This window comes from Zootoca vivipara, chromosome 9 (assembly GCF_963506605.1).
Source record: "Zootoca vivipara chromosome 9, rZooViv1.1, whole genome shotgun sequence".
NCBI lineage: Eukaryota > Metazoa > Chordata > Lepidosauria > Squamata > Lacertidae > Zootoca > Zootoca vivipara.
In genome coordinates this window covers 4140536-4157397 of record NC_083284.1, presented here as the reverse complement: position 1 = coordinate 4157397, position 16862 = coordinate 4140536, and the positions used below count along the sequence as shown (strand labels likewise).

Sequence of the window (16862 nt, the reverse complement as noted above, 5' to 3'; positions counted from 1 at the left end):
CTAAAAACCGATTTGAACAAAGAATAGAGGAGAAAAACAGACAGCAGGTGGGGAGTTTAGAGGGGGGGGCAGAACTTATCAGCCAGGTTAAAAATACTGTATCCATTAGCAGCCCACCTTAATTGAAACATACACATTGGTGTAAAGTGTCCAAGTGGGTATCCACATGAGATTGCATTGATAAGAAATGTGTTCAAATGAGATTGCTGCATTGTAGGGGGTTGGACTAGATGACCCATGGGGTCCCTTCCAACTCTAAAGTTCTATGATTCTGCAGGAAGGGCAACAAGGTCTTCTGACCATTGCCTAGCTGGTGGGCTGTTTCTCCTTCCAGGCTTGAGGTCTCTTAACAACCTTAAGGGCTTGCAAAAACCCACTTTTGTTGTGGAACTCATGACCTGTGATGAAGATGGTAACTTTTGTTTTGGTCTGCTCTTCCTGCAGGCCTGCAGCTCAGGCTAATGGGTGGCTTAACTGGGAAGGGAAGAGCAGAAGGATCTCTGACGAGGTTTTAACTTGGCTGCCAGCTGAGAAGGGAATCTAACGCTGGTCAAACGAGGCCAATGCAGCTTCTATAAGCGCCGGTCTCTGGGCAGCTTCCAACAAAAATTTAAAATACATTAAAATGTCACACGTTAAAAACTTCCCTGAACAGGGCTGCCTTCAGGTGTCTTCTAAATGCCAGGTAGTTATTTATCTCTTTGACATCTGATGGGAGGGCGTTCCACAGGGTGGGTGCCACTACCGAGAAGGCCCTCTGCCTGGTTCCCTGTAGCTTTGCTTCTCGCAGTGAGGGAACCGCCAGAAGGCCCTCAGCGCTGGATCTCAGTGGATCCCAGGCAGAATAATGGGGGGTGGAGACGCTCCTTCGGGTATACTGGGCCAAGGCCCAGTTTCCCAAGCAATCAGAGACTGTGTCTGCACATTGCCCACTTCTCAAACCTTTTCATAGAATCATAGAATCATAGAGTTGGAAGAGACCACAAGGGCCATCCAGTCCAACCCCCTCTCCTAGGAGACCAGTGGGGAGGGGAGCTTGTCTCAGCAGGAGAGGGAGACACCCGTGACTCCGCACCATCTCTGCCTCTTGGCCTCCCTCCTCCCCTGGCCTGCTTCCTCTTCTGCCCCTGATTCTGGTCCTCTCTCTGGCACAGACTCTCCCAGCTCACTAAGCCCTGTTACCTCCTCAGCTTCCGACACCACCTCTTTCCCCGTCTTCTCCCTCTGACCACTCATGATCTTCCCATTGCCAATCCCCGGGCTCTGAGCCCTCTTCCCGTGGGGGTTCCCTGGCTGGTTCCTCCCACTATTCCTCTGCATCCAACTGGTCCATGAAATACGTCAGTTTTGAGTCTCATTTTCCCCAGTCATCAGTTCTCAGCATTTCCACGTCAGTTTGCATATTCATTTATTGTGAAAGTCCTGTAGAAAATTCATTAACATTCTGTTGCGAATCTCTCCCTAATATACACATTCTTGGCAAAGCAAAATCAAAGGCATTTCTGTGCGGTTTTCTTCAGTGCTATTTTTCGTGAAAAAGAGGTGCTGGAACTCACCATGAACTCTTTCTCTTGTAATGGAAATGGCATCCACCGGATAGGTGCCAGAGCTGAGTTCTGGTTAGTTCCAGCTGGGGGAAAAAAATCCCTGGTTATTTTCACTAACAGTTGCTAGTATGTGCATATTTGAGCAAATCAGTGCATGTTAGGTAGGCTCAATTTTAAGACTCATCGGATCAACTATCTCCCTCATCCCTAGTTGGCACCTGTCTGCAAACAGGCCACAGTCTCTTCCTCCATGAGGCGAGGCAGGTCCCCTCTGGTCCCTGGGTTGCCGGCGTCAGTGAGATCCTCCAATCTCGTAGCGGTAGATGTAGATGTAGAACCGCAGGAGCTTACAGAGGACGGTGGGGAATATCTCTTTGACTCTGCGGAAGCCCAAGCCCTCGTACGTCCGCTGTGCCGCCACTTGCACCATGGAGGTGCCCAGCACCACCTCCTTGTACCCGTGCTCCTGGGCGAAGAGGAGCACCGTCCTCGTGAGAGCCTTGCTGAGTCCGTGGCCCCGGTGCTCCTTTGCCACAGACATGCGCTTCAGCTCCAGTGCCCTGCCACGCAGAGACGGGTCTTCCGGGTGGGTGGCAGCGACGATGCCCGCCACTTCGCCGCCAGCCTCTGCCACCCAGAAGTTGCAGTCCTTGGGCACCAGGTAGGCCTGGCGGATGTCCTTCATGTCGCTGGCGAGGGCCTCATGCACGTACTCCGCCCAGAAGCCCTTCATTAAAATCCAGCCCACGGCCAACAGGGTAGCCACGGCACCAAGGGAAAGGAGGAGGGAAGAGGAGCCCAGGTAGGTTGTGAGGAGCACGGCCAGGAGCAACAGGTGGGTCCGGGGGCTAGAGAGAACATGCCGGAAACCCGCAGGAGCATGTTCGTTGATGCCCCGGGAGAACATGGTACGGGCGGCTTCGTAGTCCCGATCTTCATACCTGCGAATGTGGTACTTGCCCATCTTGAATTCGCCTTCTCTGTCTCCCTGGGAAACAGAACAAACGGCTTGTCAGATTTCCTCGGGTGGGTGGGACTAATTGCTCGTTTCAAGCGGATTGGGGGAGCCTTTAAAGTGGCCATCCCTCTTGGGGGCAGTGGGACTACTTAGGGGGGCAGAAAGAGGCAAGGGGGACATGGGAGGAGATTACTTTTTGTCAATTGTATTTTATTAAGTTTATTTTTGTTGACCTCCCACGCCTTTCCCCAGAGTTGCTTCTCCCGTTTTCAATCTACCAAATCATAGCCACACACACCTCCATCGTCACCCAAAACAGACAGATGCCAACAGGGCAGCCTATTCGGGGAGTGGGAGTAGACTTTTGGGGAGCTTAGGAGCACCATGACCCATGGCCAGCTTTTGAATGGGGGGCAGGTTCATGTCAAAGTAGCCCAAGTGATGAGCAAAACTGAGTAGGGCAATAAGTCCAGTTCTTAAAGTTGCTTTGCAGCAGACTTCCCAATCACCTCCAGTATTTTCAAGCCCTTAAAAAAAATAAAAGAGGACACACACATTTTGGGTGGTGTGTCACAAAACTCATTTTTTATGGATACATTTTTGTGAGTGGGGGGCACCGATAAAAAGTTTTTGGTGGGGTAGCAGTCGGAGCCTGACTCCCCCCCCCAAAAGCAACCCATTGATTTTAAAATAGATTTTTAAATTTATTTATTGAAACGGAAACAAATTGGAGGTGCATTGAGAGCGGAGGGCAAGAAACCTTTTGACCCATCCCAGAAGGAGACCCATAGAAGCAGTTGGTTAAATATTAAACTTTATTTATTGGCAGGGTGGGGGGGGGGTTGAAGCACCCAAAGTAATCTGTTGGTGGTATGCAAGGCAAGAAATTAAAATGGGTGGGGACACCCTCCCCCTCCCTTTCATCCCCATCAAGATCAGATTACTCTTGCATTCCATTGCAGCAACAAGACTTTGCCCCCTACACTCCCCCCTCCCCCCCCATCTGCAAGGATTAGGGCTGGGCGGCTCTGAGTCATTTTAGGATTGGGGGGGAAAGTCCAAACAGGTTCATTGCTGGGTCATTTGCAATTCCAGAGGCGTCTGGGATGCCATCTCCTGCCAACGGGCATCTCCGGGGGGGGGGGGGGAGAGCAGGGCTTCCTGCGCGTGAAACAAGGGACCCTAGGCATGCAAAGCGTGTCTCCGGTCATGCATTGCATTTATATCTCGCCCTTTTAATAGGAGATTCGGGATTTGAAGTTCATTTGAACCTGAGGCCGCCTCAGGGTTTCCTACGCCTACAGGCATCTAGCTGGCCACCTAGGATGCTGGCTTCGGTGGGATGCTGGCCTGATCCAGCAGGCTCCGCTTATGTGATATACCTGATACCTCCAGTGCACACCTCTCTTCTTTCTCTTACCTGCTGCCAGGTGCGTGAGCAGTCCTGAACTCCTGATCGCAGCAGGACCTCCAATCCGCCTTCTCCCTTCTCTGCCTGCAGCTGGTTTCGCAAACTGGGCAGCTGCCAGGGAGCGATTCTTCTCTTCCGCCTCCTCCGGGATCAGCCAACCAGAAACCAGGCTGCACGCAAGCTCAAGGCGGAGAGCGAGCCTGCTCCTTCCTCCAGGCAAGCAGGGATTATTCCCCGCACACCAGCCCATAGCTGCCAAGTTTCCCCTTTTCTCGCGAGGAAGCCTATTCGGCATAATGGAATTTCCCTTAAAAAAAGGGATAACTTGGCAGCTATGCACCAGCCCCTGCACGGTGCTCCGATACCAGATCCCACCCACCCACTGCACGCCTCCCTGCCTCCCGCTGCAATCGTGAGGTTGCAAAGCTGGCTCGTCTTCAAGAGGATGTGGAAGTTCCTCCCTTGAAGCTTTTAAGGAGGAAAAAAAGCCCTTCTGGGCGCCTTCATTTGCTCAAAGCTCACAGAGGTCTGCAGCGGTGGTCCACCTGCTTGCTACCTGGCCAAGCTCAAGGTGTTACTTGAGGGCATATAAGGCCCTTAACAACTTGGGACCAGTTTGCTTGCGAGGTCGGATTGCCCCACCTGCACCCAGTCGACCACTTGAATGGCAAAACTGGCCCCGTTCTGCATTTGCAAGAACCTGATTGTAAATAAATCTACACTTTGGAACTCCCTGCCGATTGATATCAGGCAGGAGTCATTACTGTTCTTTTTGGCGCCTGCGGAAGTCATTCCTACCCAGAAGTTTGAATGAGTTTTAATTTGTTTTAGTCTATTTTATTGTGGCTTTTACTTTTTAAAAATTACAGCTGATTTTTTAAAAATGATGTTTATGTTCTCTTTTTTGTAAACCTCTTTTGATGGTGTTTCCTGCTTGGCAGGGGCTTGGACTGGATGGCCCTTGTGATCTCTTCCAACTATGATTCTATGATATTTTTTCCTACAGTCAAAGTGGTATATAAATTTTACGAAATAAAACAAATGAAAGTAACTCGCTGTACCACTTCGACTCGTATGAGGCTGTATCCTGTAACTCAAAGGTGGAGAAAATGTGCACACCCTAAACCCTGGGGCAGGCAGTAGGAAACCCTTCTGGAAGATGCAGCCTTTCTGATCACTGGTGATAGACATGCGGCAACCAACTCTCTCAAGAAGCCAGCTATGGCTCCTCAATATTTTTTAGGGAGCAAAAGAGAATGTATCAGGCCAGGCGCCTTCACTTTTCAGTGCCTGCGTCAAACGTTTTCATTCAGGCATGCCAGCCCAGGTGCTTAGAAAGTTGGTAGGAGTTTTAATCTGTTTTTAGTCTATTATTATTTTAACTTTTTGAAAGTCTTGCTGTTAATTCTGTTGGTGCAAAATGTAAGTGTATAGAAAGAATTCCTGGATGGCAAGAACAAGGTTTGGTGCAAGTATTTGTTGGTGAGAGAAGCCCAGCAGAGATTTAGAATCACAAAACATACAGCAGTGTGGAAATATAGGCTCTTAGATCTTTAAAATACAGATGGGGACCATTTTACTTGTGTCCAATTGATGCACAACACGACCCCCCCCCCCCGGCCCAGCCTTCCCCCTCACACTTTTGACAGGAAGGCGCTTGGCTCAGTGGTGGAACATCTGCATTTCATGCAAAAGGTCCCAGGTTCAATCCCCGGTGGCATCTCTAGGTAGGGCTAGGCAAAGCTCCTTTCTGAAATCATGAAGAACCCCTGCCAGTCAGTTGAGCTAAATAGACCACATAGTAGAGGGAACAAGCTTGTTTGCTCCTGCTCTGGAGGGTAAGACGCGGACCAACGCCTTCAAGAAACAAAGATTCCAACTAAACATCAGGAAGAACATTCTAACAGCAAGAGCCGCTTGACAGTAGAATGGGCTCCCTCTCCAGAATGGGAGAGAGGGAAAAATAGGGGAAGTGAACAACTGGCTTCGCAAATGGTGCAAACAGGAACGGTTTGGATTCCTAGATCACGGTCTGCAGTTTCTTGAAGATGGACTTCTGGCAAGTGATGGGCTGCACCTCACAAAAGTTGGGAGGAATGTTTTTGCCACAAAACTCAAAAACCTCATCAGGAGGGCTTTAAACTGACTTATGTGGGGGAGGGAGACAGTGGTCCTGAAGGTAGGAGTCTATCAAATGCTGAAGATGATCATCCAAATGTCAAGGACCAAATGGAGCAAGCAGCATGCAGACCTAGTGGTGGGACGAAAATATCCTTAAATAAGAGACATGGGGGAATGATCAACGGTCTTCAATGTCTGTATACTAATGCACAGAGCATGGGAAATAAACAAGATGAACTTGAGCTCTTGGTACAGCAAACTAAATATGACATAATAGGCATCACTGAAACCTGGTGGGATGAGTCTCATGACTGGAATGTAGTAATAGAGGGATACAATCTATTTAAGAGAAATAGACCAAACAGGAAAGGAGGAGGAGTAGCTTTATATGTTAGGGATATGTATACCTGTGAAGAGATCCAGGATTTAAAACTTCAAAGCCAAATTGAGAGTATCTGGGTCAAAATTAAGGGAGAGAAAAACAACAGTGATCTCATTGTGGGAGTTTACTATAGATCCCCAAGCCAAACTGAGGACACAGATGATGCCTTCCTGGAACAGATGGCCAAGCATTCCAAAGGAAGTGAGATAGTAGTAATGGGGGATTTCAACTATCCTGATATTTGTTGGATGTCAAACTCAGCCAAGAGCATAAGGTCGAACAGATTCCTCACTGGCCTTGCAGACAACTTCATTGTCCAGAAAGTGGGAGAAGCAACAAGAGGATCAGCCATTTTAGATCTGGTCCTAACCAATAGTGATGACTTGGTTAGTGGGGTAGAAGTGGCAGGATCATTAGGTGGGAGTGACCATGCTCTTCTGGAGTTTATTATCCAGCGGAAAGGAGCAACCAAGCATACTAAGGTCCAAATTCTAGACTTTAAGAAAGCCGACTTCAGAAAACTTAGGGAAACGCTGGGTGAAATCCCATGGACAGTAATACTAAAAGGGAAGGGAGTTCATGATGGTTGGGAGTTTGTTAAAAGGGAGATATTAAAAGCACAACTTCAGGCAATACCAATGAGACGGAAACATGGAAGGTGCCTAAAGAAGCCAGGCTGGCTATCTAAAGAACTTTTGACTGAGTTAAGATTTAAAAGGGATATGTACAAAAAATGGAAAAGGAGGGAAATCTCCAGAGAGGAATTCAAACATATAGCCAGCACGTGTAGAGACAAAGTCAGAAAAGCTAAAGCACAGAATGAACTCAGGCTCGCCAGAGAGGTTAAAAGCAACAAAAAGGGCTTTTATGGGTATGTCCGTAGCAAAAGGAAGAACAAGGAAACAGTGGGGTCACTCAGAGGAGAAGATGGTGAAATGCAAACAGGGGACAGAGAAAGGGCAGAACTCCTCAATGCCTTCTTTGCCTCAGTCTTCTCCAAGAAAGAAAAAAACGCCCGACCTGAAGAATATGGAGCAGATGATTCAGCAGGGGAAACACAGCCCAGGATAAGTAAGGAGGTAGTACAAGAATACTTGGCTAGTTTAGATGTATTCAAGTCTCCAGGGCCAGATGAACTACATCCAAGAGTATTAAAAGAACTGGCAGAGGTGATTTCAGAACCACTGGCAATAATCTTTGAAAATTCCTGGAGAACAGGCGAAGTTCCAGCAGACTGGAGGAGGGCAAATGTTGTCCCTATTTTCAAAAAGGGGAAAAGAGAGGACCCAAACAATTAACGCCCAGTCAGCCTGACATCAATACCAGGAAAGATTCTAGAGCAGATCATTAAGCAAACAGTCTGTGAGCACCTAGAAAGAAACTCTGTGATCACTAAAAGTCAGCATGGGTTCCTGAAAAATAAGTCATGTCAGACTAATCTGATCTCATTTTTTGACAGAATTACAAGCCTGGTAGATGAAGGGAATGCTGTGGATGTAGCCTATCTTGATTTCAGCAAGGCCTTTGACAAGGTGCCCCATGATATTCTTGTAAAGAAGCTGGTAAAATGTGGGCTAGACAATGCTACCATTCAGTGGATTTGTAGCTGGCTTACTGACCGAACCCAAAGGGTGCTCATCAATGGCTCCTCCTCATCCTGGAGAGTAGTGACTAGTGGGGTGCCACAGGGTTCTGTCTTGGGCCCAGTCTTATTCAACATCTTTATCAATGACTTGGATGATGGGTTTGAGGGCATCCTGAGCAAGTTTGCAGATGACACCAAATTGGGAGGGGTGGCTAACACCCCAGAGGACAGGATCACACTTCAAAATGACCTTAACAGATTAGACAACTGGGCCAAAGCAAACAAGATGAATTTTAACAAGGAGAAATGTAAAGTACTACACTTGGGCAAAAAAAATGAAAGGCACAAATACAGGATGGGAGACACCTGGCTTGAGAGCAGTACATGTGAAAAGGATCTAGGAGTTTTGGTTGACCACAAACTTGACATGAGTCAGCAGTGTGATGCAGCAGCTAAAAAAGCCAATGCAATTCTGGGCTGCATCAATAGGAGTATAGCATCTAGATCAAGGGAAGTAATAGTACCACTGTATTCTGCTCTGGTCAGACCTCACCTGGAGTATTGTGTCCAGTTCTGGGCACCACAGTTCAAGAAGGATACTGATAAGCTGGAACGTGTCCAGAAGAGGGCAACCAAAATGGTCAAAGGCCTGGAAACGATGCCTTATGAGGAACGGCTTAGGGAGCTGGGTATGTTTAGCCTGGAGAAGAGAAGGTTAAGGGGTGATATGATAACCATGTTCAAATATATAAAAGGATGTCATATAGAGGAGGGAGAAAGGTTGTTTTCTGCTGCTCCAGAGAAGCGGACACGGAGCAACGGATTCAAACTACAAGAAAGAAAATTCCACCTAAACATTAGGAAGAACTTCCTGACAGTAAGAGCTGTTCGGCAGTGGAATTTGCTGCCAAGGAGTGTGGTGGAGTCTCCTTCTTTGGAGGTCTTTAAGCAGAGGCTTGACAGCCATCTGTCAGGAATGCTTTGATGGTGTTTCCTGCTTGGCAGGGGGTTGGACTGGATGGCCCTTGTGGTCTCTTCCAACTCTATGATTCTATGATTCCTTCCTTGGAAGTTTTTAAACGGAGGTTGGATGGCCATCTGCAGTGGATGCTTTAGGTCGGATTCCTGCACCGCAGGGGGTTGGCCTAGATGACCCTTGGGGTCCTTACCAACTCTACAACTCTATGATTCTTGTCCTTTTTCCAGAGCAACCACAAGGCCAACAGCAGTGTCTTGCTTTTTCGAGAATTCAATGTGTTCTACACGGGGCTACCTTTGAAGGTGACTACAACTATAACAAATCCAGAATGTGGCAGCTAGACTAGTGACTGGGAGCACCCGCAGTAACTATAGAACACCAGTCCTAAAAGAACTACATACATTGGCTCCCTGTGTGTTTCCGGGCACAATTTGAAGTGTTGGTGCTGACCTTTAAAGTCTTAAATGGCTTTGGCCATGTATACCTAAAGGAGCATCTACACCCCCATCGTCCAGCCTGGGCAGAGATTCAGCTCCAAGGGGCTTCTGGTGGTTCCCTCTTTGCAAGAGATGAGGTTACAGGGAAGGAGGCAAAGGGCCTTTTTGTTAGGTGTGCCTGCCCTGTGGAACACCCTCTCTGCAGATGTGAAACAGATAAATAGCTATGTGATTTTTAAAAGACATCTGGAGGCAGCCCTGTTCAGGGAAGCTTTTAGTGCGTAATGTTGTATTGTGCTTTTACTGTTTTTTTGTTGGGAGCCACCCAGAGTGGCTGGGACAACGCAGTCAGATGGGCGGCATATAAATGATAAATTACTGCTATTATTGCATTGGCAGAAAAACTTGCGAGAACATTCCCCTGTACAAATGTATGAGAGAGATTTATTATTGGCCCTTGGTTTATAGAAACAGTAGTCATAATTTTGCGACCATAATGTGGGGAATGCAAAGAAGGAATAGTATTATCTCCTCGGGTAGGACCACATCTCAAAGGACACACCAGAGACACAGATCTCTGCCAAAGACAACTGCTGGAGTTATTAAGCTAGTTCAAATGAATGTAGTTAAGAGGTTATGAAAACAGCAGCATTTGGGTTGCATTGAAGAGCACGAAGAATGAATTTCCTGCACATTTAATCAGATGCAGAGCTCAATGTGCTGCATGCCCTGAGGAAACAAACAGAAATCTTTGCATCAAGGTGATGTGATGGAAGGGCCTCTGAGGCCTTAGCCCATCCCAGAAGGCAAAAAAAAGAAAAGAACAAAGGCCCTTGGTGACAGCAGCAATAGTCTCTCCTGGCACTCTGGCTCTTGGGCCAGTCGCTTGCCACTTGGACCAACAACAGTCCTCCCAAGGAACAAGGCAAAGAGCGGCTTCCGTGCAAGTTCAGAAGTGCTGAGATGAGGCCACCAGAGAAGCCCACTTTCTTCGGCAATGAAAACTCAGTCCTGTAAAGTTACACATCCCTTCCAAACCAGGACCCCCATTTTCTCACAAACACCTTGGAAGCAAAAAGGAAAGGATCCTTCTGGAAATATTACTAGTTACAGTTTCCTTCATTGCTAGAATTCCTTAAAAACTTGGCTGTCAAGTGCCCTCTGCAGCAAACTGGAAAAGTCCAAAAGGAGACACCCCTTTGCTGAGCACCAGAACAAACCACTTCCAATTCTCTTGGCACCACATAATCAACTACACCAAATGTCCAAGGGACAAATGGGATGAAAGACCAGACCCAGGCAGACACCACCGACCACTCCCTGGTTTCTCCCCCTCAGTCCACGGAGGGGATATCATATCGATACTTGGAAACGGTGCAGTTGGCCAACCTGCCGTAGATGGTGGGCAGGACATAGTGGTGATACATGCGGAAGCCAACGCCCTCGTACATGGCACGGGCCTCATGCTGCACCATGAGGGTGTTCAGCACCACAGACTGGTAACCATGCTCTCGGGCAAAGGAGATCACTGTCCTGCAGAGGGCCTTGGCAATGCCAAGGCCGCGATAGTCCTTCCGAACCGACATGCGCTTCAACATGAGCTCTCCCAGGTGTTCCTCGGAGGGCCTGGCACCTACGATGGCCACCACACACTCATCTGCCTCGGCCACCCAGAAACAGGAGCCCTTGCCTCCCAGGTAAGCAGCCTTGATGTCCAGCAGGTCCTCCTGCAAGCAGTGGTCGATGTACATGGACCAGATGTAGCCTAAGAGCTGCCGGCCGACAGCCAGCAGCAGGGTGACGGCCAGGATGGGCAGCAGGAGCGATTTGGAGCTGGTTAGCAGCAAGCAGAAGGTGCAGGCCAGGAGCAGGATTACCCAGGGCTGCTTCAGCATGTGCACGCACAGGGTGGGCACATACTCACTCATGCCTGTGGCAAACAAGTCGCGTGCCGTCTCATAGTCCTCGGAGCGGTACTCGCGGATGTGGTAACGCTCCATGGTGCACCACTGGAGGACGCAGGCTAGTAGGAGAACACTAGAATCAACAAACAGAAAGGAAAGGTTGTTACTACACAAACACACACATGAGAGAGAGATATGTGTGAGAGTGTTGGACAAGGACCTGGACGAGACCAGCGTGGAATCCCCACTTGGCCACAAAGCTCACTGGGTGGCCCTGGGAGCTGGTTGATGCCTCTCAGCCTAACCTACCAAACAGCCAACAATCAGTCAACATTTTATTTGTATGCCACCTTTCCATAGTTCAAACCTTGCTCAAGGCAGCTTACAATATAAAATATTACATAAACAAAAGTGTTAGTAAACAATAAATGAAACCTCAAAAAGCTGAACAATTTCCACATGAGTCACAATAAGATCTAAAATAGAGATACAATGTAACAGCAACAACCTATCCCCCCACCCCAAATCCCTAAACAATACTCCAGCCAGGTGCACCATTGAGGGGAGCTGAACTAGAAGTAAAGCATCTAGATCAGGGGTTGTCAACCTGGTCCCTACCACCCACAAGTGGGCATTTAAGGATTCTAGGTGGGCATTAGGGAGTTCTATGGCACAAGCTGAATCCTCCTTCCATCGAGCACTGGTGGGCGGTAAAGAAATTTTACCATCAAGTAAGATGCATTAGTAGGTGGTAGGTATAAAAAGGTTGACTACCCTGATCTAGATAGATGAATGGTCTTAATTAAGAAGTACCTCAAGCAAGAGCAAATCACATGAAGTTTACAGGTGAAAGGTATGCTGTTTCAGGGCACCTGACAGCACAGGCACTTTGGTCTGGAGTTGTTTGTGAAGTGTCAATCAGTTTAACTTCATGACGTCTTAAACGGAGTCACTGGGATTGAATGAAATGGTGCAGGCCACCTTGAACTCCTTGGAGAAGTAGTAAGTGTGGTAATAATTAAGAAGCAGACACAGCAAAGGACAGAGCAGAATGGAGGGCGGGGGAACCATGGAACTCGCTCCTGCATGAAGTACCGGTAGTGATGGACACCAGCTTGGGATGGCTTTAGAAGAGGACTGGGCAAACTGATGGAGGCAGCGGCGGCTAACAAAGGTGGCCCCTAAGCGCATAACCCCAAAGCTTTTTGAATATTTTACTTTAGTCAGCTTGCTTTTAATTAATTCGCATACCGCCCTTTATCCTTAGCGCTTAGGGCGGTTCACAACATATAAACCCAAGATTTTTTTATAAAAAAACCACAAAACACATAACAAGAGCAAGAACAAAAACAAACAAATAACCCCCACTTCCCCTCTGTAATGCAGTAATAATAATAATAATAATAATAATAATAATAATAATGGCAGCAGTCAGGAAGACCATTGGAGTCAACAAAACGCCTCTGGGAATGGGAAGAGGGGACAGAGATGCTGTTGCTGCTACTCTCAGGCCCTGCCTTTTTTGGGGGGGCTCCCCATTATTTTGGGGGTCCACCTGGCCGGCCACTGCATGAGCAGGGCTTGCTTCGCTGCCTGAGGGGGTCCCTCCGGCCTGACCCTCCAGGCGGCCTCCCTCGCCCACCCCAGAAAGCGGCGGGTCTCGCCCCACCCCCCACCGCCATAGCAACCCCAACCGCCCCGCCGCCTCACCTTCTCCTCAGGCAGCGACGCCCCACGCCACCCTGCGCCTGGCGATGACGTCGATTCCGGAGACGAGCCTCCCCGCAACACGTGACCTTAGGGGGCGGGGGAAAACACGACCACAGAACAGCGCACAGGGAGGAGGCTTATAAGGAGGGGGAAGGGGAGGAGCCTTGTCGATCTGCGCGGTGGGCGGGGTCTCTCCCTCCGCTGCCAATCAGCGCGCAGGGGAGGGGAAAGGAAGGGTTCAGCCTTCTCTATGTTGGGAACCATAGAGTTTACGAGAAGGATTTTATACCTTAGAAGTGCGTCTATCTATGCTGTCTTTATAGAGATATAGATATGAACTATACATTTATCTGAAACTACACACACACATGTTGTTTACTCATTTAGTCGTGTCCGACTCTGTGTGACCCCATAGAGAAGAGCACGCCAGGCACTCCTGTCTTCCACTGCCTCCCACAGTTGGTCAAACTCATGTTCGTAGCTTCGAGAACACTGCCCAACCATCTCGTCCTCTGTCGTCCCCTTCTCCTTGTGCCCTCCATCTTTCCCAACATCAGGGTCTTTTCCAGGGAGTCTTCTCTTCTCATGAGGTGGCCAAAGTATTGGAGCCTCAGCTTCACGATCTGTCCTTCCAGTGAGCACTCAGGGCTGATTTCCTTCAGAATGGATAGGTTTGATCTTCTTGCAGTCCATGGTACTCTCAAGAGTCTCCTCCAGCACCATAATTCCAAAGCATCCATTCTTCGGCGATCAGCCTTCTTTATGGTCCAGCTCTCACTTTCATACATCACTACCGGAAAAACCATAGCTTTAACTATATGTACCTTTGTAGGCAAGGTAATGTCTCTGCTTTTTAAGATGCTGTCTAGGTTTGTCATTGCTTTTCTCCCAAGAAGCAGGCGTCTTTTAATTTCATGACTGCTGTCACCATCTGCAGTGATCAAGGAGCCCAAGAAAGTAAAATCTCTCACTGCCTCCATTTCTTCCCCTTCTATTTGCCAGGAGGTGATGGGACCAGTGGCCATGATCTTGGTTTTTTTGATGTTGAACTTCAGACCATATCTATGAGAATTTTTTAATGTATGTGTGTACACACACACACACACAATTTAAAAATTCTCATTATATATATATGAAATATATAAACACAGATATATATATATGAAATACAGATTTAGATACATGAAATATATAAATACAACATTCATCTCAAAATGATCCTCTTTTCCCCAAATTTAGGATTTCAAAGCCCCTTGATTTTTTATCCTTCTCAAATATCCCTCTATCTATATCTATCTATCTAAAAATATGTACTGTATTTGTGTGTGTGTATATATGTGATATAGATATCTCTATGAAATATATAGATGTATAAACTATTATTTGCATCGCTGCTCTTTGAAATATCCGGTCATTTCTGTAGTCCCTCCCTCCATGCAAAGTGGTCTTAGAAATCCTTGTTTTTATGGCCATTACTTAAATGGGTTGACAGTGGTATTATTCTGCTTTTAAAAAGGAAAAAAAGCCAAATATGGAGAAGACCAACTGCGGAAAAGAATGGCAGCTTAGAGAAAGGATTGCAGTTTGGAGAAGACCTGAGCAGCAGGAATCTCCAGAGGCTCTTCCTTCTGTCAGACATCACCTTTCCCCCAGTTTTGCTTGTTGTAGGGATCCCTAGCCTGAGTCTCTTTCATGTGTGAATATCCCTCATCCTTGGTTTGTGTGTGCATTGGGGTTAATCCTGCCAGGTGGAATAACTCCTTCACTCCAGCTTCTATTCCACTTTTGCAGGGTGGCTCCTCATTAGAGAGAAAATGGCCTTGATTTGGCTGGGAAACACAGTTTCGAGGCATCGTTTTTGGTCTGGTTTTTAAAATCCTGGTATCCTTGTATTCGCTCATGCAAAGAAAAGATCCTGCACTGTGTGTCTCAGGGCTGATCGATCAACTTTGGCAGATGCAGCAAGGCTGTTGTTTAAAGAGAAAGTACTGTAAGCAGAGAAGCAACTCCACACAAGTCAGCTTTGGAAGGTGAAATAGCAAAAGGTTTATTTGTTAACACTCTGTCGGAATGCCACTTGACTCGCAAGGACATGTCAATGCCAGCATTTTCATTTTAAACAGTTCTCTCAAAGTGAGGCTCCACTTTTCCAAATGCCCCTGCGAGGCAGGGACAACCACTCACCCACCCACCAGCCTGGGAAAGCCAATACTATGTACCACAGCATGTTCTGGTCAGGGCCCGCCTGTTAGAACCAGCATCACATGCCATTGGTTTGCCTGGGTGTCGACCATCCGCAGCCCTTCTATGCAAGAAAATGAATCAGGTGATATAGAAAAATATGGGGGAGAAATAGCCACTGTGCAAAGCACAACCTGCCCGCATCCTTCACTTCCCTAACTTTGCCTATGGGGGCCACCATTTTCAAGAGTTGCCCAACTGGGCCGCTGAGCAGAGATGAGTCTGAAGGCACGGTGGTTTCTGTTTTGAAACATAGAATCACAGAATTGCAGAGTTGGAAGGGATCATTTGAGTCATCTAGTCCAATCCCCTGAAATTCAGGAATCTTGCCCAACATGAGGTTCGAACCCATGACCCTGAGATTAAGGGTCTCATGCTCTACCAAGTAAACTATCCCAGAGGTACCTCCAGCGACAGAGGCTGTAATTTTGGGGCTGGCGGTCCTTCAGTCTTGATTACCTATGTCAGCTTCCCCCAACTTGGTGCCCACCAGACTCCAGCTCCCATCTTCTTCCTAAAGTTCAGGGATGGTGGGAGTTGCAATCCAAAACATCTGGAAGGCAAGGAGGTTGAGGAAGGCTGTACTTGAAGGGAGGCCAGCACTGTTTGTGTGAATCCGGTCATTAGAATGAAGACAACGCCCTGAGCAGCAAGGCACCCACTGAACTCAGAAGGTAGGAGTCCAGATAACAACATTTATTTATTGTGACGTTGGTGCTTGGCTGTCAAGGAACCATTTTGTTAGCACCAATGTGGTGAACCTTTGGCCCGCCAGACATTGATGAACCACAACTACCATCAGCCCCAGCAAGCAGAGCCAGTGGCCAGGGATGATGGGAGTTGTAGTGCAGTAACATGAGGAGGTTCCCCATATCTGAGTTCAGGGATGTTCTTAATGTATTTCATTATTTTATTAAGGGGTGTCCTTGTGGGGTTTTCTCTTGCTTGCTGTTCTTTGATCCCTTGACTAGCTTGTCAGTCCTTGAGAGTGTTCCTGTCCTTTTAAGAGTTCTATGGAAGGAAGTTTTCTTTTTCTGGGATAAGTGAGGCTTTTCCCAGAAGAGTGCTACGCTCATGGAAGAAGTCACACCTAATGGCCTGGCTTTTTCCATGTCCATCGTAAAGGGACAGCAGCTCTCTCAGGTTCTGGCCCTATAGATGGGATTTATACCTACCCCTCCATCTCTGTTCAGCTTTCCTTCAACTGACACCAACTCCTGACAAATCACTGAAAATCCACATGCAGGTAAGTCCTTTGGTAACTCAATTCATACACTAAATATTGGCTGATAATCAAGAGGAAGGAAAAATGGACTTGGTCGCCTCTGGACAGATGGCCTTGCTTTGAACTGGGATTCGATGTGACTTCAGGACTCAGCCAGAACCATTTTTTTTCAGTTACAGGTAGGTAGCCGTGTTGGTCTGAGTCGAAACAAAATAAAAAAAATCCTTCAGAAGCACCTTAAAGACCAACTAAGTTTTCATTTTGGTATGAGCTTTCGTGTGCATGAAGTGTGCATGCACACGAAAGCTCATACCAAAATAAAAACTTAGTTGGTCTTTAAGGTGCTACTGAAGGAATTTTTT

At 47.5% G+C, this 16862-nt stretch overlaps 2 protein-coding genes across 2 annotated transcripts; both read right to left on the bottom strand.

The window, feature by feature from the left end:
• Positions 1 to 1664: 1664 nt before the first annotated feature.
• LOC118077537 (N-acetyltransferase family 8 member 3) lies at positions 1665 to 5878 on the bottom strand. The gene is made up of 2 exons (XM_035101165.2): positions 3926 to 5878; positions 1665 to 2535 (listed from the first exon to the last, which is right to left on the bottom strand). Exon 2 carries the CDS (start codon positions 2509 to 2511, stop codon positions 1840 to 1842), a length of 672 nt encoding a protein of 223 aa, XP_034957056.2. The 5' UTR covers positions 2512 to 2535; positions 3926 to 5878; the 3' UTR covers positions 1665 to 1839.
• A 3958-nt stretch (positions 5879 to 9836) lies between these two features.
• LOC118077548 (probable N-acetyltransferase camello) lies at positions 9837 to 13118 on the bottom strand. Its single transcript, XM_035101182.2, has 2 exons — positions 13035 to 13118; positions 9837 to 11457 (listed from the first exon to the last, which is right to left on the bottom strand). Exon 2 carries the CDS (start codon positions 11418 to 11420, stop codon positions 10755 to 10757), a length of 666 nt encoding a protein of 221 aa, XP_034957073.2. The 5' UTR covers positions 11421 to 11457; positions 13035 to 13118; the 3' UTR covers positions 9837 to 10754.
• Between the last annotated feature and the right edge of the window lie 3744 nt (positions 13119 to 16862).